Source organism: Colobus angolensis, unplaced genomic scaffold (assembly GCF_000951035.1).
Source record: "Colobus angolensis palliatus isolate OR3802 unplaced genomic scaffold, Cang.pa_1.0 Scaffold427, whole genome shotgun sequence".
Lineage (NCBI taxonomy): Eukaryota > Metazoa > Chordata > Mammalia > Primates > Cercopithecidae > Colobus > Colobus angolensis.
The window spans coordinates 480,586-505,789 of NW_012117677.1; the positions used below are offsets into that span (position 1 = coordinate 480,586).

General features: G+C 47.4%; 1 protein-coding gene across 3 annotated transcripts in view; it reads right to left on the reverse strand.

Moving 5' to 3' along the window:
• The window catches only part of ATXN7L1 (ataxin 7-like 1), a 277,297-nt gene that overhangs the window by 187,444 nt on the left and 64,649 nt on the right, over window positions 1-25,204 (reverse strand). For all 3 annotated transcript variants that reach the window (XM_011956865.1, XM_011956864.1, XM_011956867.1), the window contains exon 3: window positions 1,939-2,043. In XM_011956865.1, coding sequence (XP_011812255.1) covers window positions 1,939-2,043 — 105 coding nt within the window. The remainder of the gene's footprint in view (window positions 1-1,938; window positions 2,044-25,204) is intronic.

The window sequence follows — 25,204 nt, forward strand, 5'->3', positions numbered from 1 at the left end:
TTTTTTAGAGATGGGATCTCACTATGCTTCCCAAGCTGGTCTCAAACTCTTGGCCTCAAGTGATCCTCCTGCCTTGGCCTCCCAAAGTGCTGGGATTATAAGCGTAAGCCACTGCACCCAGCCCCAGTGAAGGTTTTGAAGGCTTACAATAGAATGCAAGCCCCTGTTCCATGCCTATAACAGCTGCACATCCTTGTGAATTGAGTGAATGAAAATCATATTCAGGATGATGTAGCCTCTGCATTCTCACAAGACACACAGAAGCACTGTTCACGGAGGTTCTAGGCCTGGTCACTGAACCACTGGCTGGGTGAGACCTTCTTGCCATGGCTCTTCTTTGGATTCTCCACCTGTCATCTCAGCTGGTGGCACCGCCACCAGGCTCTGACAGTTTCTCTTTGGAGAGGTTTAACCCTTTCTCTCTTCCAGGCAGTGGAGAGGGTCATTTGGTACAGAGCACTGAGCAAGAAGGTCGACTTGTGCCAGGCACACAACTTGCTCCTTTCCTGCTCAGTCTGCCAGAATGAACACGTGAGAGCTGGACACACCCACAGAAGTCATCTTCCCATGGTAGGGATAAGGAAACCAAAGCCCTGAGACATCAAGCAAGTAGCCCAAGGACACAGTGCTGGCTGCAGGGAGGGGCAGAAGACTTGGCCTCTGACCAAAGCTCCTCGTATAGCACTTTCTAGGGCCCTTTCCTTGTGCTGGTTTGAAAGTCCTGGACTCACTCCCAGAGGTGCTCCTTAAGCCTCAATTCTACAGATTATAAACACAAAATATGCCTACAATATATACACAGATACAGATTATATATATGTAGATATGTATATATCATATACCTACATATACACGTGTTTGCAGTTGATAATTAGTATCTAGAGAGAATGTTAAAGAGCTTGGATAAGCTCAACTTCCTTTTATTTTATTATAGAATAATAATAACTGAAGAGGTGGGGAAAAGTCAGAAATTCAGGGTGCGAGACAGGGGAAATGTGTGTAATCTGCAAAAGCATATTCAATATTATACGTGCTTTGACTTTTTTTAGGCACAATAGAATGTACTTTGAAACCTTAATGGTAAGGAGCGCATTCAGATTTTATGCTCATCAAGAGGGAATACAGCTTAAATAAAAAGATTGGGAGATGCTGTGCTGGACTCACAGCATATTATAGCTTTGGAGATTGTCAGACCCCATTCCCTGCTACAGATAAGGAAACTTCCACCCAGAGAGGTTAAGTGACTTGTAGTCTAAGGCCAAATGGCTGTTTATTCATCCCCGAAGGGAGCAGCCACGTGGACTTTATCTGTCCATGGCAGCTACATGGTTTGCTGATGACCAACCGAAGGAATTTATTACATCAAGGATGTCAAGATAGAGACAGAAAGCAGTTCCCAACTTCACCTGGGATTTTTTTTTTTTTTTTTTTTTTTAACAAGGGGGATTCTTGGGAAAGGTGAATTGGAATGTAAAGTTTTACTGATGCACCATTTCCTTGGGGCAGCACCCCAATGGTCCACACACTGGGCTGCACTTGGCCCCAGCCCTCCTTTGTGTTAAGTCTGGGGAGACTCTCTCCTGGCCCTCTTTGAGGGGGAGAAAATGTCTGGCTGCAGGAGCAACTCCTTAAGCAGCTCTCCCTTCCCCCTGGTCACCTGCAGAGGCCACTGCCAGGCTGGGCAGATGGTTTCAGTCTAGCCCCATCGACCAAGACAAGTTGCAGGTTTTCTCTCATTTGTTCTGACAGGACTGAGCATTTCAGCAGAAGGACTACAGCTCCTAAAACAGCCTGCGAACAGAGGCAGCAGCCCAGGAAGACTCTAGCCACAGCCTCAGGCTAAGACAAGACATGGCCAGACCCTGTCGGGGAGCCCAGGGGAAGGCGACTGTCCCCAGGGTAGCAGCTGCAGATGTGACAGTGCAGGTGTCCACTTACCGCAGTGCGACTGGAAAACCTGTGGCTTGACGACCTGGTTACAGGCACTGCACACTACGAGATAGAAGTCGTCATGTGCTGGGTAATGGCCAAATAAGTGCATATCTGTGGGGGAAATGAAAACAGTGTTTTTTGAAAAAGCAATTAAGTCTCAGAAGGTGTACAGTTTCCTCTTGGAATTTCTTCAAGGACAGTTTTTCAAACACAACACACAGAAAGGCAATAATCTTTACTAAGGGAACTCGGTTTGTCATAAGGCAGCTCCCCGCCTCTCAGAGAAGCAATTGCGTCAGAGAATCCCTCCTCATTTCTCCCCTGGACATGGACTGCGGCTGCTCCTGATTCAGTCTGTGGTGCTGAGGGGCTGCTCTGAGTCACATGCTATGGGAATCACCCTGTCCTGAGAGAACCCACATGTTAGCTGGGATTCACTGAGGCTCTATATATCTCAGGCTGGGAGGAACTCCTCCAAACCCATTCCTGCGTAAGCAGTGGTCCTTCAGGGAAGTGAGAGGGTGTATGGCTGGGGACAGAAGGAGAAGTCATTTGGCCTCGGCAGTGCCTGGGTTTCTCCATCACCTGAGGGACATGCTAAGGCTGAAGGAGTCCGCTGAACAAGTGGCTCATTTGTTGCCATCATTACCCATTATTCATTCAATAAATATTTACCGAGCACCTGAATGTGCCAGGCAATGTGCTAGGTGCTGGGGAAAACTGGGGAACAAGAATGAGTTCTCTGCTCTCCTGGAGCTTAAGGTAGCAGAAGAGAGAAGCATCAGGCAGACCACCACACGAGTCATTGCCTGCAGCTGTGTTACGGGCTACGGAGGCGATGCACGGGGTCCCCTGGGAGTGTGCGGCAGGTGGCCCTAACCTAATGTGAGGCAGTGGAGAATGCTTCCCTGAGGAGGGCGCAGGTCATCTGAGACTCCAGGATGAGTAGAGGTTAGGGAAGCAAAGGGCCAGGCAGGGGGAAGGCGGAAAGTTTGAAGATGAAGCCAAGGAAGGAGGTTCTGTGCATGGTGGGAGCCTTGGAGCCTCTTGGCTGGAACAGAACAGGGGAAACAGCAGGGTAAGGCTGGCCAGGCCCAGAAGCCATGAACCTTCCATGCCCAGGTGAGGATTTTGACTCTGACTTTAAGAACAATGGGAAGTACTGGGGCTTTTTAAGCAAAGAAGTGACGCGATCAGGTGCATACTGTCAAAAGATCAGTTACGTGGCAATACCTCCGAGCCAATGAACACATATGTACATGGATGTTCACAGCAGCATTACCCAGAATAGCCAAAAAGTGGATACAACCCAAACACCCACCAATTGACAAGTGGATAAACAAAATACCACAGAACATTATCCATCCAGTGAAAGCAATAAGTACTGATCCGGGCTACAATGTGGATAAACCTAGAAAATATTAGGCTAAAGGAAAAGAGGCAGACACAAAAGGTCACATATTGAATGACCCCATTTACATGAAATGTCCAGAATAGGCGAATCTATAGAGACAAAAAGGAGGTAAGTGCTTGCCTTGGGTTGGGGGGCCTGGAGGAATTCGAGGGTGACTGCTAACAGGTATAGAGTTTCTTTTTGGGTCAATGAAAATGTTCTAAGATCGATAGTGATGACGGTCACACAACTCTGAGAACAGACTAAAACCCACTGAACTGTACACTTTAAATGGTGAACCGTAGGGCATGTGAATTGTATCTCAGCTGGGTGTGGTGGCTTACACCTGTAATCCCAGCACTTTGGGAGGCAGGACGATCAAGACCAGTCTGGGAAACAAAGTGAGACCCCATCTCTACGAAAAATGTACAAAAATCAGCCGGGTGAGGTGGCTTGTGCCTGTAGTTCCAGCTACTCAGGGGGCTAAGGTAGGAGAGCTGCTTGAGTCCAAGAGATCAAGGCTGCAGTGAGCCATGATCACACCACTGCACTCCAGCCTGGGAAACAGAGTGAGACCCTGTCTCAAAAAGAAAAAGAAAAAAATTATCCATCTATCTATCTATCTATCTATCTATCTATCTATCTATCTATCTATCTAACCAAAAAACAAAAACAAAAACAAAAACAGTCCAGTTATAGGGAACCCGTGGTTACATCTTGTGCACCACCGGGTGGAGACAGGGCTCTGGTGGGCACCTCCGCCCTGCCTCCTCTTAGCTGACTGGCTTTGAGAGGGCAGCCATGAACAGTGGCAGGGGTGATGGAGGAATTAAACCTCCTCAGGTTGAGAATCCCCACAAGCCCTCATCTGCTAGATTCAGCTTGTGTCTTTAACAAAACCCCTCAAACAGGATGGTTCCCTCAACTGTGATCCTAGGCCAGAGGAGGGGAAGGTTCAAACCCAACAAATACCTAAGGGAGGCCCCTAGGCTCTATGCTGCCTTCCCAGAGCAGCCCTGCTGCTTCAAGGGAAACGGAACTGGCAGGTTTATCATAGGCAAGCAGTGAGGCCCCCACTTGCCCTGAAGGAAGCCTGTGACTGAAAGAGTAGACTGGCCTGTCTGGAGGCAGGTGACTCACACCGTAGTGGCCTCCTCAGGTTTCAGGTGCCCCAGGTGGCTGCTTGCCTCATGGAGGGTGGCCTGGACACAGGCCCAACTGTATTTTAAAGGGCGTGGCCTGTCATCCCCCTCATCTCTCGCCACTGCCACTTCTAAGATTGGCATGCACTGTCTTCTGGGAGTTCCTGGAGGGGAGCGTTATTAATCAGGGCCTCGTAGGCGGGAGGCCTGTGGGAAGAGAGGCTGAGACAAGAGCCCGATGCTGGGCCCAGCCAACACCCTGTGGGCAGGCGGGACCCTCAGTGCAGAGCCTTAGAGCCGTGGAGATGACCCTTCTTGGGCCTTAACTGTTGACACAACTCCTGTTTTGCTTTTAATTTACAGGTTATTTTTGTAACATATATTCTTTTTTTTTTTTTTAAATAAAACAAAAGGGATCCAAGTTCTCCGAAGATACATTTGAAAAAATACAGAAAAGCCAGAAGACATTAAAGAAAAATACCATTACCAGAAAACTTTATTAATACTCTGCATCTCATTTTGACTTAAAGTCACAGTTTATATCCAGGAACAGGCAAAACCAGGAGCTGGTGAGGGCTACAACTTATTTATTTATTCAATAAGCGTTTATTTGGCTGCCTGATATCCTTTATGCAGCAGGTCAGGCTATGAAGGAATATAAGGTGATCATTAAAAATTAAAACAACAACAACAACAAACCAAACCAAGCATTAACAAAAATTTCTTGAACATCTACTCTTGTGCCAGAATGACAGGCCACATGCTGGGTGACCTGTCAGGGCCTGTCAGGCTGCCACTGATGCCCCATTCTTCTGTATTCCTCCAGAGACCTGCTGAGCCCATCCCATCTCCCCCACCCCCACACTCACACACATCCGTTATGTCAGTGAGTGGAAGGTAAAGGTTCGGCTCCTTAGAGACTGTGGCCACCTGGGGGTGTGTTCCCCTCCAGGCCTTTTACTCATTGAGACTTTTCCTAGTTTCCCTGGAGGGCAGCGTCAACCTTGTAGTGTCTGCTCTGAGCATGTCTCCTGTGGAAAGTGAGAGGACCTGGGAGTCTGCTTGATTATTCCTCAGTGAGTCAACCTTAGGATATCCTCTACAGGCTGCCCAGGTCCTGAGGGTCCTGCTGATGGGAAGCAAAGACAGGCAGCTGGCTCCCAGGAAGACCACCACTTCACATGGCTAGGTGTTCACAGGCAGTGTGCTGTTCCATTAGAGCAATGTGGGCTGAGGGACAAAGCAGGAAGGGAGGGCAGGGAGAGAGGAGAACTAATGCCAGGCATAATGCTAGGTACTCTACTAATTAATTATCTTTCCTTCTCGCTCTCTCTAATTTACCCCCAAGCAAAACATTCAGTGCACAGTTAAAAACAGTGGTGAGCTGAAGTGGACTGGTGCCAGCTTGTGAGAGCCAATCACACATGTCGCTTCCCAGTTTCACGTTTAGTGTCGTCATGGCGGTAGCTTGAAATCAGCCATGGTGGAAGTATTTACACCAAGGACATGGGCAAACACTACACATCAGGTTTTTTGTTTTTCTTTTGTTAAATATTTACTAGTGCACCACTGAATTAAAAACAGGTAAAAAAGTGAAGAGTGAAACCACCTGTAATGCCACCACCTAGTGATAACCACTGTTGACATGTTAATATACATACCTCTCCAGATTTGTGATGTGATAATGTTATCTTAGTTAATCTTCACAATGAACCTGCGAAACTGTCAACATCTCCACTTTCCAGGCAAGGCAACTATAGTAAAGTATTTGCTTGCAATCTCACGGCAGTGATTTGTAAAAAGTAGCATGAGATTCCCGGATATTCTGACTCTAAAGCCATTTCTCTTTTCTCAGGAACATGCTGCTTACGTAGAACAATATCCCATTTCACAGATGAGAAAACCAGTTTGGAAGGATTTCCTGGATGACTAACAGGCTGTCCTCTGAAGGGGCTGTTGGCCTGGGCACTGGCCTGGGGTCAGAGGTGAGGTTGGGAGCACAGGGCTCATTGCTGAACCTTTCCTAGGGTGAGTGTCCTCATCTCTGAAAATGGCTAACAGTCTCTGTTTCATGGGCTTGCTGTGATGGCTCCTAAACACTGCTTGGCCTTGTACCTTTTTCCAGGAGGGACTCAGGAGAGAGTGTGGAGAAAGCTTTCATCATTACCTCTCTTATTTTCAAAAATTCACTAGTTCCCTCCAACGGAGAGTCCTTGCTCCAAAGGACTCTCCCCCATGACATTTCACAGTAGACCTAGGAAGGCTGATCCCTCTGACTGCAGAACTTCATGTGTGTGTATGTGTACATGTGTACACATGTGGACAGAGGAAGGCTGAGAGCCACTGGGAGGCTTCTCTAGGCTGTGGCCAAATGCCAAGAAAACATGTGCCCCGTGAAGATGGAACTTTGTCCAAACACAACGTACAACCATCTCCCAAAGAGACAAAGCCAGACCTGTCTGCTTTGCCCTGTTTTGTCACCACAAATGGATCAACTGTAGATTAGAGTGCTAGCACCATGACAGCATTATCACAGAGTGATCTGGTCATCCCCTGGCCTGATCACAGGCAGGGAGGAGGCAACTCCACTAACTCCATTTTTTGGATGAGAAAACAGAGGTACATTTGCTTCTGGGTCAATATTTTTAGTTTTTGACCCCAACCCACTATAGACATGTATTCATCCATCCGTCTATTCATCTTTCCATCCACCCACCCACCCCACTCATCCACCCATCTACCCATCAATCCACCCACCCCACCCATCCATCCACCTATCCATCCACCCATCCATCCATCCATCCATCCATCATCTCTCATTGAAACATGTGGTGTACACGCTGATATTTTCTGTTCTGTTCTATTCATTTCTTTTTGTTTTACTCTATTCTATTTCATTTAAAAAATGCTCATTCAGATCCCTAAATTAATTTCACGACTGTTTAATGGGTTACAACTCAAAGTTTGAAAAACAATCTTCAGGGCAATGTAGTTTGAGGCTGAGCAGAGTCTGAGAGTTAAGTTGGGATTTAAAGTGGTCTGAGCTGGTCCTCAGTGGTCATCCAAGAGCCTGAAGCCAGAAACTGAATCATTGGTGCCATTATGCTGCAGCCAGCTAGTACCAGCTCACAAGAGCTCACTATGTGCAATTCTTCCCCACTCTGCATTCAGTGATGCCATGTTGACAGCTTGAATCAGCCAAGGTGGGAGTATTTACATGATGGAAATCGGCATCCACTACAAACCAGGACTTCTTCCCTCAGAGAGCTGGTTGTTAAAACGTTTACCAGCACTTCACTGACTAGTGTCCCCTTCTAGCATCACTGTTTCCTGGCTCGATTTCTCCAGCTATAAAATGGAGAAAATTATATTTATCATCTACCATACTGGGATGCAGACAGGTTTTATGAACTGAAATGGAAATCATTATATTAATTTAAAATTACGGTTACAGCATCAATTATTGACCTAAGAACTTATGCCCAACAGAGCCAGGTAAACAAGTTGATCACTTCCTGTGTCAAATGAGCACACAGAGGCTATAAATTGTCATGGGTGGGGTGGGGGATGGGGAATTAGATTACTGGAGTTCTTTCCAATGTCGATCGACTTAATGCTTACTCATTAAAGGTTATTCAGGAGATTACTCACAGATCAGGCTTGTAGCATTAAACCAGTGCTGCTTATAAATTTATCACACTTTTCTAAGTGCCTCTGTTTTGAGCAAGCAGTCCTCCACTTCCCTTCCTGAACTTCTGGTACAATTCCCATTCACGGCAGAGTCCATCACATTCACGTTATCAGCTTGGTCTGGCACTCTGCCTGCTTCCCAATAGCAGTGAGGTTCTCCCAGGCCTCTGTCCACTCTCACAGCCTTCCTCCCCTGAAATCTGCCTCCCATACCCCCAGGTGGCAGAGCAGGGAGGGATGGAACAAAACTCAGTTGTGACGTAAGAAGACACAAAGTTTGGGACAATAGAATGGTTCCTACAAAAGTAAAGTACTAACTGACTTCCCAGTGTAGTTGGTAAAGTGCTTCTGAAGTCAACACTGAAAAAGAAACTGGCAGCATGGGAGCAGCGTTTTATTCCAGATAAACAGCCTTCTAGAGAGAACACTTTTGACAAGCAAAGTCATGTGTTTATAAACTTTAGTTTATATCCAATATTCACTTTTGAAAATGGTTACAGTTAAGGAAAAGGCAGGGTGACATCTCCAATTCTCTATTTATATAGGACTTGTTTCTAAGATGGGAAGACAGCTGGTTTTGTGGATTCAGGATCAAGCTAGATGCTGCGTGCCTTTGAATTTGCCCCTGGATACCTTCCAAGGCTCGAGACTTTGACATTATGAAGCAACAACTGGTGAGAGCTCAAATGATGAAAACCTTAAGAGAGACTAAATAAGGCTTGATTCCTCCCTTTTGCAAGCAGGAATTTCAGGTGAAGCACCAGATGTACAGAGAAGCTGCAAGAAGCAGACACTGCTTTGAAGGCAGTCAGACAGCCTATTGGCAATCAGTGATATCTACGCTCGCCATAGAGAATCTCGTGGTGGGAAAAAAGAAGACGGCAAAACAGACAATCTTAAATTCTTCTTTCTTGGAAAAAATAACAAAGCTCCTGAAAATGGCCTTAGATTTCAGGGTTGTGAAACTACCTCAGTTGCTATAGGAATTACAAAAATGTCAAGATGGCATACTCTATAATGCTATAGCTGTTAACATAATTTTATATAATTTAAACATTATGCTTTTCATTTAAACTTACTCTAAAAGGTATTGTAATGAAAAAAAATTGGGGTTGTATTTATGTTAATTTAAACATTCCAAGCTCTTTCCAGGAAGGTAGATGTGAGCTCTGCCTAAAAGTAAGTCTCAGTTGGGCGTGGTGGCTCACGCCTATGATCCCAGCACTTTGGGAAGCCAAGGTGGGCAGATCACGAGGTCAAGAGATCGAGACCATCTTGGCCAACATGGTGAAACCCCGTCTCTACTAAAAATACAAACATTAGCTGGGTGTGGTGGTGCGTGCCTGTAGTCCCAGCTACTTGGGAGGCTGAGTCAGGAGAACTGCTTGAACCCTGAGGTAGAGGTTGCAGTGAACAGAGATCACGCCACTGCACTCCAGCCTGGCAACAGAGCAAGACTCCATCTCAAAAAAAAAAAAAAAAAAAAAGTCTCTGCTCACTGGGAGGTAACTGGACCCACAGATCTTGGTAGGACCTATGGATGTGATAAACCTGTGACAATGGCCAGAGGACCAGGTGCTACTGAACTTCCCTGGAAAACTATCAAAAAGCTGTGCTGGTGGCTGACAGTGGTTTTGATCTGTGGGCTTCCACTTACATGAACTCAGGCCAAATTACTGAGAAGAAGAGCAACTGTGGTTCAAGGATATGTGATTCACTCCAAGCAGATGCAAATCTGGACACAGAATGGCTGGTCCTAAGAGTCTTCCTTTCCCCTAATAATCTTTATGCACTTATTATACTGTATTTATTAATTTTTCTTTTTGCTATCAGTTTCAGTTGCATTTTAATTGCTTAACGGTGCATGGAAAGCTTAAGGCAATATACAAAAATGTTTCTCCTTTGCTCTGACAGAATGATTTTATTTGTTCCCCAACTCAAAAATCTCCTTAAATTCATAGAACAAAACAAGTTGGGGTTTGAAAAAATGACCTCAGACTCGACATCTCCCACTTCCCCAGCAGAATGTTGAGCTCCCCTCTAGGAAAATATGATCACTTTGTTTCTCAGATCTCTGGAAACCCAGGGCTCAACTGTGAGAGATTCAAAATCAGTGAAATCTGCAAAAGGAAAATGAAGGAAGAAAACTAGAAAAGCAAGCAGCAGCGGTGAGCTCTCCAGCATCAAGGGGAGTGAGCAGGCGGGTGTGTGCAGGCAGCAGCAGCGAAGCTTTTCTTCTCTTGCAAACCAGTGGCTAAAATGGCTCCTGGCCTCTTCTTGCCATGGGTAGGCTGGAAGGCATCCCCTCCCTGGCTGGAGCCCAGGGCTGGGCCTGGTAGCAGGTTGGTGCTGAGAAACACAAGGGGCAGGTGGAAGCTCCCCATTAGGCTGCATGAACAGGATGTCCCCTCTGGACCCCAACCCTAACCACCCAACAAAACACGACCACACAAGACAGTCTCAGTCCCACTTCCTCAGGAGAAGAAACTTTAAAGACCAGCATTCAAGATGTATGGAGGTGAAGGGGCTACACTGGGTCCCCAGGATGCTTCCTTAGGCCTTAGGTCTCTCCCAGAGTTGAGAACAAATACCATGAGAGATGGGCCTTAAAAATGCAGTGCCTGCTTGCTGGGCCCTGGAGTTTGGAAGCCCAAGGTCAAATTTGGCATTTGGCTTATAATCTTCTCAAAGCTTGTGTTTCCACACTTGGAATTAGATGATTTATTTGTGAAGGGGCTGGCACATAGAGGGATATAAAAAAATAGAACATGTTATTATTCATGGCCTTCTTCGCATCTCTCCCACTCACCTGGCCCCTCCTCAGGGAAGCCTCTCTCTCCCCTCCTGGTGTGCCCTCACTCAGCAAAGCCCAGCAGCTTTCCTAAGGCTGTCGTAGAGTGGCTGGTTTATGTCTCTGATTCTCACCAGATGGGAATCTTCTGGAAGACAGGAATTGTGACTTATCGCCCTTCCTATCTCAATAGCCAAACAGTCTGGCATGTGGTAGCTGCTTAATCAATGGTAATATGTTAACTAGGCTGAGGTTCCCAAGAAGTTGATTTATTTTCCACACTCATTCATTTTCTCTTCTCTCGAAAGAGGAAGTAGTAAATGATAATAAATTGCCCTAATATCCACGCTGCTATCTAAGATTACGAGGTCAATCATTGTCTCTATTTATTCACTCTTTGAGCTGCTTGGAAGATAAGTACTAAGGGAATCTAAGGCATGCTCCAGGTGAGCCGTCAGTGGAAAGTGGTCTATTCCTGTGCCCACCATGCCAAGTGCATGAAAGCTGCTCCTTCCCCCCACCCCATGGCAAACACAACTACTCTGCACTCAACAAGGCCCCTCTTCAGAACCAGTGTTTGGGATGGGCTTGGGTGTTTTTTGGATGCTCTCTCTGGTCCCATTTTCTACTTCCTGACTTCCAGCTGCCACTGACATCGAGACTGTGTGTGATTCCGGGCCTGGAAGATTTGGACTTCTCCCTCCCCTTCCTGTCCCAGCTCTGCACTGTCTGACACTGGGCCAGCATGCAGGGGGCTAACTGAGGGCACATGTTGGCAATCTGAGCCCAAACTGGCAGAGATCTCACTGATTGACTAGACAGTGATGACCTTGGTAGCCAAGAGAATAACTGTGCAAAGCGCTCACCTTGGCCTCTGCCTGTCTTAGGCTCATGCATATCTTCATCTTCCCCACCCTGTCATAGTTCCATTCTTAGTAGGAGCTAAGTAGAAGTCTTACTTGAAAATCTCCTTTAGGCAACTGAATTCAGCCTTCTCTCTGACACTTAAGTAGACTTTGGAATAAAAAAATAGCTACCCTGAGGTATACTGAAGAACTTGATGTCCGCCATATTGCTTCTTGAGATTCACATGATGAGAGGCTTTTCTTTTATTTGGATGAAAAAAGACAGGAATCCCAGGCAAAGAAATGAGATGGATGATCAGTTGTCTGTGGGAGCCAAAACCCTGTACTGAGGGCTCTCATAGCTCTGCTAAGACTAGAACAATGATGAGAAAAGCAGTTCTCACTAGGTCTTCTTTTACTGTTTAGAGATTTTAATTTAGAAATGGACTGAATGGCCTCAGGAGGCACCAGGCAGCAGCATTCATCTACCACAGACAGAGATGCACCACCTGTCCCAACACAGCATTCTGAGAGATTTCCTGGATGACATGTTGCAGGACTACACTGGAAGCAGAGTCCATAAAGAAGCCCTCCTGCAGTGCTTTGCACGTGCAGGAACGTGACATTTGTAAAGGCTCAAGGAGAGGCCTTTGCCAGTGGGACTGCATCACAGCAGGCCTCAGCTATCAAGCTATTACTACAAATGTCATCCAACATGTGATGGAGACCACAAGAAAATGCCCACTCCAGAAAATTCCCCCATCATGTTGCACACACCAACCCCTGCTCAGTGGTGGGGGATTATATCAGTGTTCTGCTTGAAAATTCAGGGATGAAGAAGAGACACACTGCTCGGAATCCCTGAGACTAGAGTCCAGTAATGACAGGCAATCCCACGGCTGATAGTCTAATGGGTCCTACTGGCCATGCTGGGCTCCTTTTCAGAGGGTCTAGGGCGAGAGACCTCTGATCCTGTGGCACTTGTTAGTGTCTCCAAGAGGAAAGCAGAAGTTGGCTCTGGCTGTGATTGATCTCTAACTGGCAAAGCAATTGTGACTTTTTTCCCCCTATGGAAGGCCTTTAGTCAAGGCTATTGGAGCCCCACAAGTCCCTCAAGATTACAATAATCGTCCAAACGATGCTGCCAGAGCTCATAGGTAAATGTGCCATTTGGCTCCATCGAGGTCAGTGTCCACTTGGGAGAGCCAGAAAACAGTGGAAAGGAACTGTGTAATGTCCCTGGGAATCGGTGTTCAAAGCACTCCAGCCACCAGGACAGCCAGACTACACAAAGCTGCTGATAGGTATCAGCATTCTCCCAGGAATAGGTGCTTATAAAGGGAGCCAGAACCACTCCAGCTGGACTGGCTATCGACTGCACCAATGCTGCCGAGGGACAGAAATACACCTTCGGTCTAAGGGAACAGAAAGAAGCACTGGGGCATCTCAGCACATCCGGGCCCCTCAAGCCAGCAGCCTGTGCCTGGAAGACCACTTTGAAGGTGCTGGGGCTTAAAGCACAAGGGCCCAGGAATTAAAACTCCCCCATAGAAGAGCTACAAAAAGTTGTTTTAAGGTAATGGAAAATAAGATTGATCAGCTAAAGGAGAAAAATCACAGTGTCCTTAATCACAAGGCAAGCATGAAACTAGTTATGGGCCAAAGAAAAAAGGGACACTGTTGGCAAGATTCATGAAGCCCTGTGATTGGGTCCCAGTCCCTGGGTTCCCAGCTTCAGTTTCCACCAAATCCTCTCTCACTGCTGCCCATTCCCGACTCCTCCCTCCATACTCGCCAAAATCCTATGTATCCTTCAAGGTCCAGCTTGGTGTAACCTCCTTCAGGGAGCCTTCTTCAATTCCTGAAGAGACAACAAACATTTTCTCTGTATTTGCGTGCTCCTCTGCATCTTAGTGCTGCACTTAGCCCACTCTGTCTGGTGTTTAAAGATAGTGGTGGATACGGCTGTCTTTCCCATTCGTACACTGTTTTATATACAGACGCAGACATTTATCAGTCAAAAGTGAAGACTGCCAGAAACGTGCTCAAATGCTTAAAAAAGCACCAATGAATCAAAGCTGCCTTAGACTAAGGAACCACACAGGAAACTCAGCTGGGCAGCTGTGGGGTAGTGGAATGAGCAACAAATTCCTGCTCTGCCTCCAGCTGGCTGTGCAACACAGGGCAAGCACAGAACATCTCTGGATCTCCCTTTCCTCTTCCAGAAAGCAGTGTCTTACCTCCCCTGCAAGGTTGCTGCTAGGATTAAATGAAATAACTTATGCCAGTGATAGCATCTTATAGGTACTCAATTAAATGCTCAAGAAATTTAACTGAATTTTAGCCTGAATTACCTCAGTAAAAAGCCCAAGACCCTCAAAGGAACACTATTTTATAGAGGCAGCCCAGTGTTATGCTTAGAATGCAGGTTCTGGAGTCAGATGGCCTGAACCTGAATTCTAGCACCACCTCCTTGGGAAATTTCTCTGGGCCTCAGTTTCCTCATCTGCAAAATGGGGTGGTAATAATAGGGTAGTTGTCAGAATAACATGGGATAACACATGTCTGATGTCTGATATTTGGGATGCTGTCAATACATATTATTGTTTAGAATCAGATTTTGCATAGTGGAACTTAAAAAAACACAGAGCAAAACAGTTAGTATGAAGTTTCTCTGGAGCAAAACAGTTAGTATGAAGAATAAAATCACTGTTAAAAGTCACCAGACTTTGAACTTCCAGGCATCTAAGCCACAGGGTGAGCAAACAGTAGATGAGGGCTTCTCAAAGTGTGAATATGACCTGCAACTTTCTTGCCAAATACAGATGACTAGATCCCATCTCAGATCTAGGAAATCAGATTCTCTGGGGTGTGGAGTCGAGCAGGATGCCTTTTAAGCAAGCTCCTCAAGGGATCTGATAGCTCCTAAACTTAGCCAATCATTGTCCTATCATGATCACTACTAAAGTAGAGACACCCACTGATATATCCCAGTATTAATCTGGTAATATGGAACATCTTGCTAGTTAAAAGATTCTGTTAGCTAAGGGGAAAGAGTGTTCTGTGCATGCAGGGGTACTGAGGGTACACCTGGCACATGGTTCAGTTTGCTCCTCTGAATCACCTGTACTTGTGATCTCTTTGGATATATGTGTTGGAGGGCCATGAGCTCAACGGTGTGCTGGAGCCGAATGGAACTGCTCATGACAGCCAATTGTGCACATCTTTTCCCAGGTTCATATTTAGAGACTTCACATTGGTAGTTTGAAATTGGCACAGTGGGAGTAGTTACACCTTGAACATTGGCAAACACTACAAATCAAGGCTTTTACATTTCTTCAGAGAGCCACTGTATTGGCACACCACTGGTTCTCATCCATAATAAAGTTCTGTGCAGGAACCCAAACTCTATGGAATGTGGCCCACGGCATTAAATTTAGGTCTGGGAAGGTTTGGGGTCACTTAAAGTCTGGTGTCTGAAAACCTTCCTAAGATGCTAATGATGTTCTAGTATTTTAATCTGCACAGCCTGGCTCAAGAGAAAACTTCCCTTGTGCTCTGTGGTCATGCCCTAAACCTCAGCTTTGGGCCAACCATCTAGCAAACTGCAGTCTTGATACCCAAGTGGAACGAGTTAAGGCATGGACGCTTCAGGGCCAATCCTTCATCAGCACTAGAAAAGCAACTCTGTTCTCCCGAGGGCTGCCCAGTGGCCTCTATACCTCAGGAAGCCGATCTATAATATGTGGATGGGGCAGAGGTTCGACAATCAATCTCTCATCTCTGGGTTCCGAGGTAAGGTGGTCTAGGTAAGCGTCAGCCCCCACTCCCCAGCCTGCTGTTCAGACACCCCCAGCTGCCTTTTAAAAGGTCACCCATAAGGAGCCGTAAGCCCTGCAGTTGGCCCTGTTTCAGCAGATACCACTGGGGAAACAAAGACCTTTCCTTTAAATTCCTCCACTCAGCAGTCAGGTGAGTCAGGGAAAATTCAATCCAATTTCCCAGTAAATCCTACTATGCTCTAAAAGGACACGGTTTGAAAAACCTATTTTTGTGCTTTTATTTACTTAAGGTCTGCATGCCTGAGGAAGCTTTTTCATAGTGCCATCAAACTGCCTCTCGCTTACCAGAAAAAACAAAGATCCCACCTTTCTGTAACACCACCAGCCCGGCCACACAGTCCAGAGGAACTGCAGCTCCAGGCCCTTAATTCCTGGCGGCAGAAGGCTCCCTCCAGCACCCAGCACAGCAGCCTGGCTCCAGCATGGGGCTTTCCCCTTCCTGGGCTGCCCAGGGCTCACACAGTTTTGTTTTTCCTGGTTTAAATGAAGTTTCTGATTCAGAGGCATGACCTGTCTCTATGGGGTTTGTGTCTGTGATTCCAGTGGCTTCATAGTGTAAACTGCTGGGGTCAAGGCTAGGTATCTCTGGATGGTCCCATCTTTCTAGAAGGTTCAAATGCCCACATGAGAAAACAAAACCCCTTCAATCTATTCAGGACTTGGAGTTGTCTGTATTGGTAAACTCAGACTTTGTCCCACGTCTACTTTCTACCCCTGTGTCAAATCCATCAGCCAGCCAACTTCAACTTAGACTCTTAACAGGACTCAATGCAACACACAGGCTTCACTCTGCACCTGCCCAGCAGTGGTGGGTTGTAGAGTGGCCCCTACATTGCCATGGGAGGCCAGGAAGGGCAGTGGGCCAAGGCAGACGGCATCCATGCATCCACACCACAGGGTTCTGAAAGAAATGGCCAAGGGCCCTTCTTCTCTGCCCTAGCTCTTTCTTAGCTCCCCTGGGAACGTGGCCTACTGGGACCCCATGAGTCAGTGCTCCTCTGCTGGCCCCACCCCGATGTCCAGGGTCCTATCCAGTGGAGGGACGGCTCCAGCCCTGGCTATTGTGAGAAGGTGGCAGGACTTGAGCAGTATCCTCGGTGCTCTGGGCTTTTATCACTAACTTTTCAAGGCATGAGACCTCTCTGGGGCCCTAGAACACCCTATATCTTTACTGGTGAGATAAGGCAGTGGGAGCCAGGTGCGGTGGCTCACGCCTGTAATCCCAGCACTTTGGGAGGCTGAGGTCGGCAGATCACCTGAGGTCGGGAGTTCAAGACCAGCCTGACCAACATGGTGAAACCCCATCCCTACTAAAAATACAAAAATTAGCCACACGTGGTGGCTGGCACCTGTAGTCCTAGCTACATGGGAGGCTGAGGCAGGATTGCTTGAACCTGGGAGGCGGAGTTTGCAATGAGCTGAGATGGCGCCACTGCATTCCAGACTGGGAGACAGAGCGAGACTCCGTCTCAAAAAAAAAAAAAAAAAAAAAGAGGTAAGGCAACGGGACAGGTCAATGGGTCCATACCTAACTGTGCATTGGAATCTTTCAGGAGCTCTTAGGGGACAGATGACTGCATTCCAGCCAGCCTGACTGAACTGGAAATTCTGGATATGCATCCATTGCAAGAATCTGCATTTTGGAACAAAGCTTTCCAGGTAACTTTGATGTAGCTGTTCAACCCGGCACTGGCCTAGCCTTCCCCAAGGGTAACTTTCCTTAGGAACAGTCTATGATTTTATCTATTTCCACCCAGTTATGAACTGGAATAGGGAAAGTTCAGGGGTGAGAATTATGTGCTTGATTTGCCTCTCCAGTGATCAGAGATGGGACTATAATACTGTCCCCTCTCTGAAACGGCTAAGTGGTCCAGGAAGGAACCCTCCACAGGTAAGGGACCAAGAGCTGTGTTCAATAGGGTTTGTGTCCCTGTCCCCTCCCTGACTCTCAGTGGGGAGGACTTCTACCAGCCTTGGCCAGAGGGAGAGAAATGGGCATCCCTCCGCCTGGCCAAGCGCCAGAGGCTAGAAGTGGGGGCCCAGCTTCCTTTCCTGGCCTTGGAGCAGAGTCTTCCTGGATGCCCTGTCAGGTCCCTCAGAGTGTCTTCCCAGAAGAGCCCTTCAAGACAAGTGACAGCCATGCTGAGACCAAATCAAACCAAGAAAGCAAACCCTAAAATCTGATATGAATAGAAGGGAAGGGTCTAGCTGTCTTGCTTCCAAAAAGGCCAGATTAAGAAGGGACTCCTGAGCCTGGCTGTCCAGACATGTGCGTGTATGGGTGAAGAGCCAGCATAACCCACCCTGCCCCAAGAGAAGGTTCAGAACATGGGCTGTGTTCATAAGAAGGAAGCTCTTGTTGGAGATGAATGGAAACATCTTAGGGAAAACTAGCCTCTCATTCCAACTAACAAGGAAGGGGAAGCATTTCAGGGTAGCCCTAGAAATAAATTTGCATGCTCGCCTGACATTTCTACAAACATTATTCTATGTGTTAGGTGCTGGCCTGGGGCTAGTCTATGACAGATCCTTAAGGGAAAGGTTTATTGATAAAATAATATTATTGAAAAAACATCAATCACAGCAGCCGGCATTTATTGAGTATTACTCCATGTTAGGTACTGTGCTAAGTGCTGTTCATTGATTGTTTCATTTAATCCTCACAGCAGCCCTGCAGGGGTGACATTATCTCCATTTTATAGATAAGGAAATAGAAGCTCAAAGAGGTTAAGCTATTGGCTCCCACTCTCACAGTATGGGAATGCTGGAGCCAAAACCTGAACTCAAGTCTGCTGAATCTTAACTCTTAGGACACTGTGCCTTTTTAAAGAGGAGGGCAGCTGGGAGAAAGGGAGACAGGCAGGCAGGGAAGTAACAAGAACTCTGAGGTCAGTTATGAATAAATACCCGTGGTGTAGCATTTACCAAATGTCCAAGAACCAATAAAGAACAGAAGCTCCTGTCTACAATGAGGATCAGCTAGGACAACAACCTACACACTTAACACAATGAACGAGCCGGACAGTAGAGTGAGCTGATGTAATAAAGGGCTAACTTGAGTCAGACAGTTAAGAGAATGGGATGGCATAAAGTGACATGATTAAACAGGCAGAAAGGGCAAAGCGTGCTAGAGGAGGGAGCCATGAGCTCTGGCTAAGGTGCCAAGGGCTTTCTCTATAAGAGGCCTTCCTGGGGGCGGGTGAGAGCTTGCCAGGGGCCTTAGTGCTGTAGGGTGGTAAGGAGAACGCCAGCTGCTCCAGGACTTGGTAAGTTGGATATGCAGGAAGTTCAGGGGGCTGGCAGCTAGTGGCACCTGTGCCAATGGGGAACCTGGGGTGACTCAGTGTGGGAAACAAGAGGTTGTTGGTCTCACCCACTGCCCTCATCTACTCACTCATTTATCCAACACTTATTTATTGTCATTGACTATATGCCAGACACTGGGGTACAGAGAAATGAATGTGATGATTTATGGCCTCAAGGAGCTCACAGATCATGAAAGGAGACAGGCCGAGACTCACAAGCCCACAGTACACTTGGCAAGTGATAAACAGGGCGTGTGTGTGGCTCATGCTGTGGCAGAGGGCAGGGAGAGCTTCACCAGGATGACCCCAGAGTAGGTTCCTGACAGATGAGCATAAGCTTCCAGGCAGTCACAGGGGGAGGAGTAGCCCAGGTCATGGGAATAGCAAGAGCAAATGCAGTGCAGTGAGATGTGCTGGCCTGGTGAGGGTGCCACAGGTGGGTGAGTGTAGCAGGGAATGAGGATGCTGGGGGGAAGGGCAGGAGATAAGGCCAGAGAGGTGCGAGGCAGGGTTTTACCAGGTGCTCATGAGTATGAGAGAGAGAATGCAGAGAGCAGTGATTGCGTGCTTGTTTTGGAAGCAATGCTGAGCTTGCTGGAACATGCCTGGAGGTGAGAGGGCTGCTGCAGGGTCTAGGGATGCAGGGACAGAGAGGACGCAGGACCCGAGAGACATTTATTTGGAACTGACCACTGTGGGAAATGACTTAGAGCTTTCTGGCTTGGCTTACTGGGAACAGGGGAAGACAGATGGGAATGCAAGTTACATGGTGCTAGAGACAGAACTGCATCCCCCTGGACTCACGTGCTGAGGCCCTAGTCCCCAGTGAGGTGGTATTAGGAGATGGGACTTCTGGGGAATGATGAGGCTTACATGGGGACCTGAAAGTGGAGCTCCATGATGGGATTAGTGCCCTTGTAAGGAGAGGAAGAGACCCAGGGCTCTCTCTGCCCAGAGAGCACCCATCCACTCGCCACGCGGGCACCCTGATGGTGGGTGTCAGCCTCCAAAACTGTGAGAAAGAAATCTCTGTTGTTTAAGCCACCCAGGCTATGGTACTTTCTTATAGCAGCCCGAGCAGACTGAGGACATATGGGGAAGAGAGCTTTGTTTTGCAGCCTACTGAGTGTGAGAAACTGATCTGCAGTCCAAGAGGCAAGCTGGGGCCAGGGAGACAGAGTGGGGACATCATGAGCAGGCGGGGGCCGAGCTGGGGTTGTGCAGAGTCTCCCTGTGAAACAGTGTTGTCTGACAACAGGGTTAAGGCTAGAATTTGGGGAACACCAATAAATAACAAGAAGATGAGAGGAGGGAAGGGGCCAGTGAAGGAAGCTGAGAGGAACGCTCGCAGAGGTAAGAGGTGAGTCAGGAGGAAGTGTCCAGGAGGACCCAGCAACAGAGTCAAAGGCACAGAGAAGCCACGTGGGAAGCACTGCAGTGTCCGACGCCTCTGACCAGGAGTGAAAGCTCTGGGGAAAAAATAGGGTGTGGAAGTCAACTGGCAGTTGCTCTGGGGGATGTACAACTAAGAAAGGGTGACTTGTTTCAATTTTAAACAACAAATATGTGAACGGGGCTTTAGTCTGCAAGAAGTCAGCAGAGCCTCCTTTTCCCTTTTGCCATCTTCACCTGGCCTCCTGGGCCAGGGCACACTGCCATCCAGGGGTCCAGCCAAGCTTCCTGTGCACGGATGACCACCTGTTGTCCCAGGAGTTAGCACTGTCCAACTTCCCAGCATAGCTGCCTTTCTGCTGCCCCGCCACAATGCCAGCTACATTGGGAGCTGACCACATGCCACACACCCTGCTCCACAAACATCAGTTAGTGTCCTGAAGAACCTCACGAGGGAGACTTGACCAGACCCAGCTTAGAGGTGAAGAACCCAGGCTTTAGAGAAGTCAAGTCACCTGCCCGATGTCACACTGCTGGTCAACGCTGTGCAGAATTTGAACACTGTGTGTCAAACTCCACTGTGCTTCCCTACCTCAAAAGAGCCTTTCATTTCTTCCTTGAAAGAGCCGCCCCACACTGACACAAACCCATGCAGGGTGAGAACAGGACATGCCTTCTCATGCGGCACTCCTGGGTAGACTGTTGCAGGGATGGTCCCCCAGTTGTTTACACCTTCCTATCTTCACACCCTTGGCTGCCCTCTTCTCACATTGATTCTGGGCTCAGTCATATGACGTACTTTGGCCAACAGACCATCAGCAAATGTGACAGATGCTTATAAAATACTTCTGCACTGGGTTTGTATGCCCTCTCTTGTTCTCCTTGGAACCCTCATGTGGAAAGCCCGGGCTGGGCTACAGTAGCATGGACGGACCCACATGGAGCACGAATGAGCTGTTCCTGCCCAGACCTCTCCAGATCAAGCAGCCTCCCAACCACCAGACAGGCGAGGGAGGGCCTCTCTGCCCATCCAGCCCGGGCTGTGCTATCCACACCAGAAGAAACACCCAGAAGACCCACAGGATCATAGTAAGTAACGTTTACTGTCTGAAGCCCATCAAGTTTTGGGGTGGTTTGTTGCACAGCAAAAGCTAACTGATCCAAGTCCTTAAAGACGGCCCGAGCCAGCATCTCCTTCTAGCTCGGAAGCACTGGAGGATAATTATTGGATCTCTAGTGTCCATAGACTCTTTCTGCAATGTCAGAACCACCCAAGAATACAGCACTGTCCTTGGCCTGGAGGGTCACTGTGCTCCTAGAGAGCGGCAAAAGGAAGACGCCTTTATATACCTTCTCCCTGGGACACACAAGGACCTGCAGGCAGCCCTGGTGGGTGCCAGGTTACTTAGGGACAAGGTGACAGTGGCATGCTTTTGCCATATTGTCCCCAGCCAAGTGTTTTTCCACTGATGCGAAAGGAAAAGATAATTTCTCTAGTAAGCTCTACTGCAAAGGCTCCGAGGCAGCATTTCATCAAAGGGTACTGGGGAGCACTGGGGAGACAGCAAAACCCAGCAACTTCCAGCTCCACTCAGCAAGGAGCTTGCTGCTTGCTGCTTCCATTTCCAGAGAGGTGGAAAAATGAATGAGCACTCAGGAAAGCCAACCTGATCAGCGGCACTTTGACAAGATGACAAAATTGCTCCCTCCTCCAGTCCAAACCCACTCTTTGTGGTGAACTATTATGGGAAGGAAGCATCAACTAATTAGAAGCATCTCTGGGACATGAGAAAAATCAGCACCTAAAATGCCTAAGCAGAGAGAATTCCTTGTTAAGAAAAGAGAAAACAAAACAAGAAACTGCTAGGATGTCACTTAGCCCAAGCATATATATAAAGGGAGGAGGAGATAAGAATTAATCGGGACAGGAGCTTCTACCCAAGTGACATAAAAGACACAATTATTTTTGCTGCTTTTACAGATCAAGTGCCCCTTCCAGGTGGGGATAGAGCCCTTGCACCACCCACCACTTTGAAAAATGACTTTCAGTCTTTGGTAGTTCTAATGAAGCTTGAAATTAAGATGGTTCTTTTGTTTACTCCCCCTGTTTGGGAAGCTCTAGCCACCTATCAAAAACACCACTGTCTGGATTATTTATTTCTCATTACCCAACCTATGGGGCATAGAAGAGTTTTATGAAGTCAACAAGTGAGGCGTTTCTCCCAAGGAAGGGTGGATGCACCTCCCCATATTGCAGAGCCCTTTTATACTATGGTCCTTTGATAATCTGGATTTTCACAGACAGGACTGATGCCTGACTTGGCGCAGGGCAAAGAGCCCTGGAAGTCAGAGGTTTCATTCTTGTCCCCTCTTTCATTAGCAAGCTGCGAGCACTTGGGTTAAGTCCCTGAACCTTGAGAAAATTCAGTAAAACAAAGGGTTAGTGACTAATATATTACATCCTTTTTAAAAAACAAGTTGTGGTTTAAAGAGCCCCACATAACATGAGATCTACCCTCTTAACACATTTGTGAGTGTACAGTACAGTATGGTTAACCATAAGCACACTGTTGTAAAGCAGATCTCTAGAATTCACTCAGCTTGCACAACTGAAACTCCACACCCACACAGCAACCCCACTTCTTCCTTCCTCCGGCCCCTGGCACTCAACTATTCTATGCTCTGCTTCTAGGAGTCAACTATCTTAGATACTTCGTATCAGTGGAATCAGGCAGTATTGATCCTTCATGACTGGCTTATTTCATTTACATAGTGTCCTTGAGGTTCAGATATATAGTCTTACAATGATACTGACATGGTACTCACTGTTTCCATGGTAAGTGGTTACATATATTAACTTACTTAGCCCTCACAGAAACCCTTCGAGGTAAGGTAGCATGATTATCTCCTTTTGATAGATGAGGAAACTGAGGCACAGGGAGGTGAAGTGAGGTGCCTATGCTTACCTGCTATGTGAGTGGCTCCAGACTCCTTCCCCCCGCCAAGACAGGGTCTCACTCTGTTGCCCAGGCTGGAGTATATTTATGCTATCATAGCTCATTGTAGCTTTGACCTCCTGGGCTCAAGTGATCCTCCCAACTCAGCCTCCCGAGTAGCTGGGACAAAAGGCACATGCCACCACATCCACCTAATTTTTAAAATTTTTTTGGAGAGACGAGGTCTGACTATGTTGCCCAGGCTGGCCTCGAACTCCTGGACTCAAACGATCCTCCAGCCTTGGCCTCCCAAAGTGCTGGGATTACAGTTGTGAGCCACCACACCCAGCCCAGACTCCATCTCTTGAACATAACACCATGCTCTTTCTGTACAGTTTAAAATTTCTATTCTAGCAAGTAGGCTCACAGAGATACTGAAGTCACTGAGGACGATGGCAAAAGACGGGGCAGGGAGGATAAACGAGATGTGATGTCGGAGAGATCTACCCTTGCGTAGTTCAAAGTGGTCTTTCACAGCAGCCAGAGGGTGGCCTTGGAGCCAGGGAGACCTGGGCCCAGTCCTGGCTCTCCCTTGCTCTTGGCACTTGGGAAACACCAGTGACCAAAACTGACAAGCCCCTTGCCTTGTATACATCACATGCTAACGGGTGAGACAAACAGCAAACAATACATATTCCCCACAATGTCTGGTATAGAAAGGGGAAAGTGTTACTAAAAAAAAACACTGGAGCTGGGAAGGCTGGGTGGGAAGGCTGGCTGGAATTGTAAAAAGGGTGCCACTGAGAAGGTGATATCTGAGCAGACTAGAATAAGGTGAGAAGATAGATTGTGAGGCTGGAGCACATCTAGGGGATGGTGTTCCGCACAGAGGGAAGAGCTAGCACAAAGGTCCAGAGAAGGGGAGAGTCTAGGACATATGAGGGAGAGCAAAGAAGCTAGCCTGTGTGCAGGAGCCAACACGAGCCAGCGTAGAGGGCACTGAAGCCAGGGATGGCATGGGGGCGGCAGAAAGGCTGTAGCAGTGACTCTGAGTGGTGTGGGAAGCTGTGCAGGCTTTTGAGCAGAGGAGTGACATGAACTGATATTTGGCTTTTATAGTAATTTAGGTGATGGTGGCTCAGATCAGGGCAGCAGAAGTGGAGGTGGGGGAAGCAGTTGGTTTTGAACCTAACCTGTTTCCTGGTGGACTAGATGTGGACGGGAGAAAAAGATGGGAGTCAAGGATGATGCCAACAGTTCCATCCAAAGCAACTGAAGAATGAAGTGGCTATCAATTAACTTAGAAAGGCTGCAGATGAAGGAAGTTGCGGGGTCCCTGAAAAGACATGGTGAAGTCCTATCCCCAGTACCTGTGAATGTGGTCTTACTTGGAAACAAGGTCTCTGCAGAAGTGATCAAGTTAAGATGAGGTCATTAGGGTGGGCCTTAATGCAATATGACTGGTGTCCTTATAAGATGAGGAGAAGAGACACAGACAGGCCTGGAGATGATGTGAAGGTGGACAGGGAGAACACTGCGCAATAAAGGAGGCAGAGCCGGGAGTGACGCAGCTACAAGACATGGAAAGCCAAGTATGGCCAGCCACACTGGAAGCAAAGTGGAAGGCATGCAACAGATTCTGCCCTGGAAGCTTCAGAGAGAGTGCAGCCCTACCAACACCTTGACTTTGGACTTTTGGTCTCCAGAACTGAGAAAGAATTTCTGTTATTTTAAGTCATCTAGTTTGTGGTACTTTGTTGTGGCAGCCCTAGCAAACTATTACAGGGGGTAATTTAACAATTCAGTTTTTCACATGTTAAATGCTGGAGATGTCAAGCAGATGGTGGGACATCTGAGTCCTGAGTTCAGGAGAAAAGCCCAGGCTGCTGACAGGAGTCTGGGACATGTATGTAAATAGAATGCATTTATAGCCATG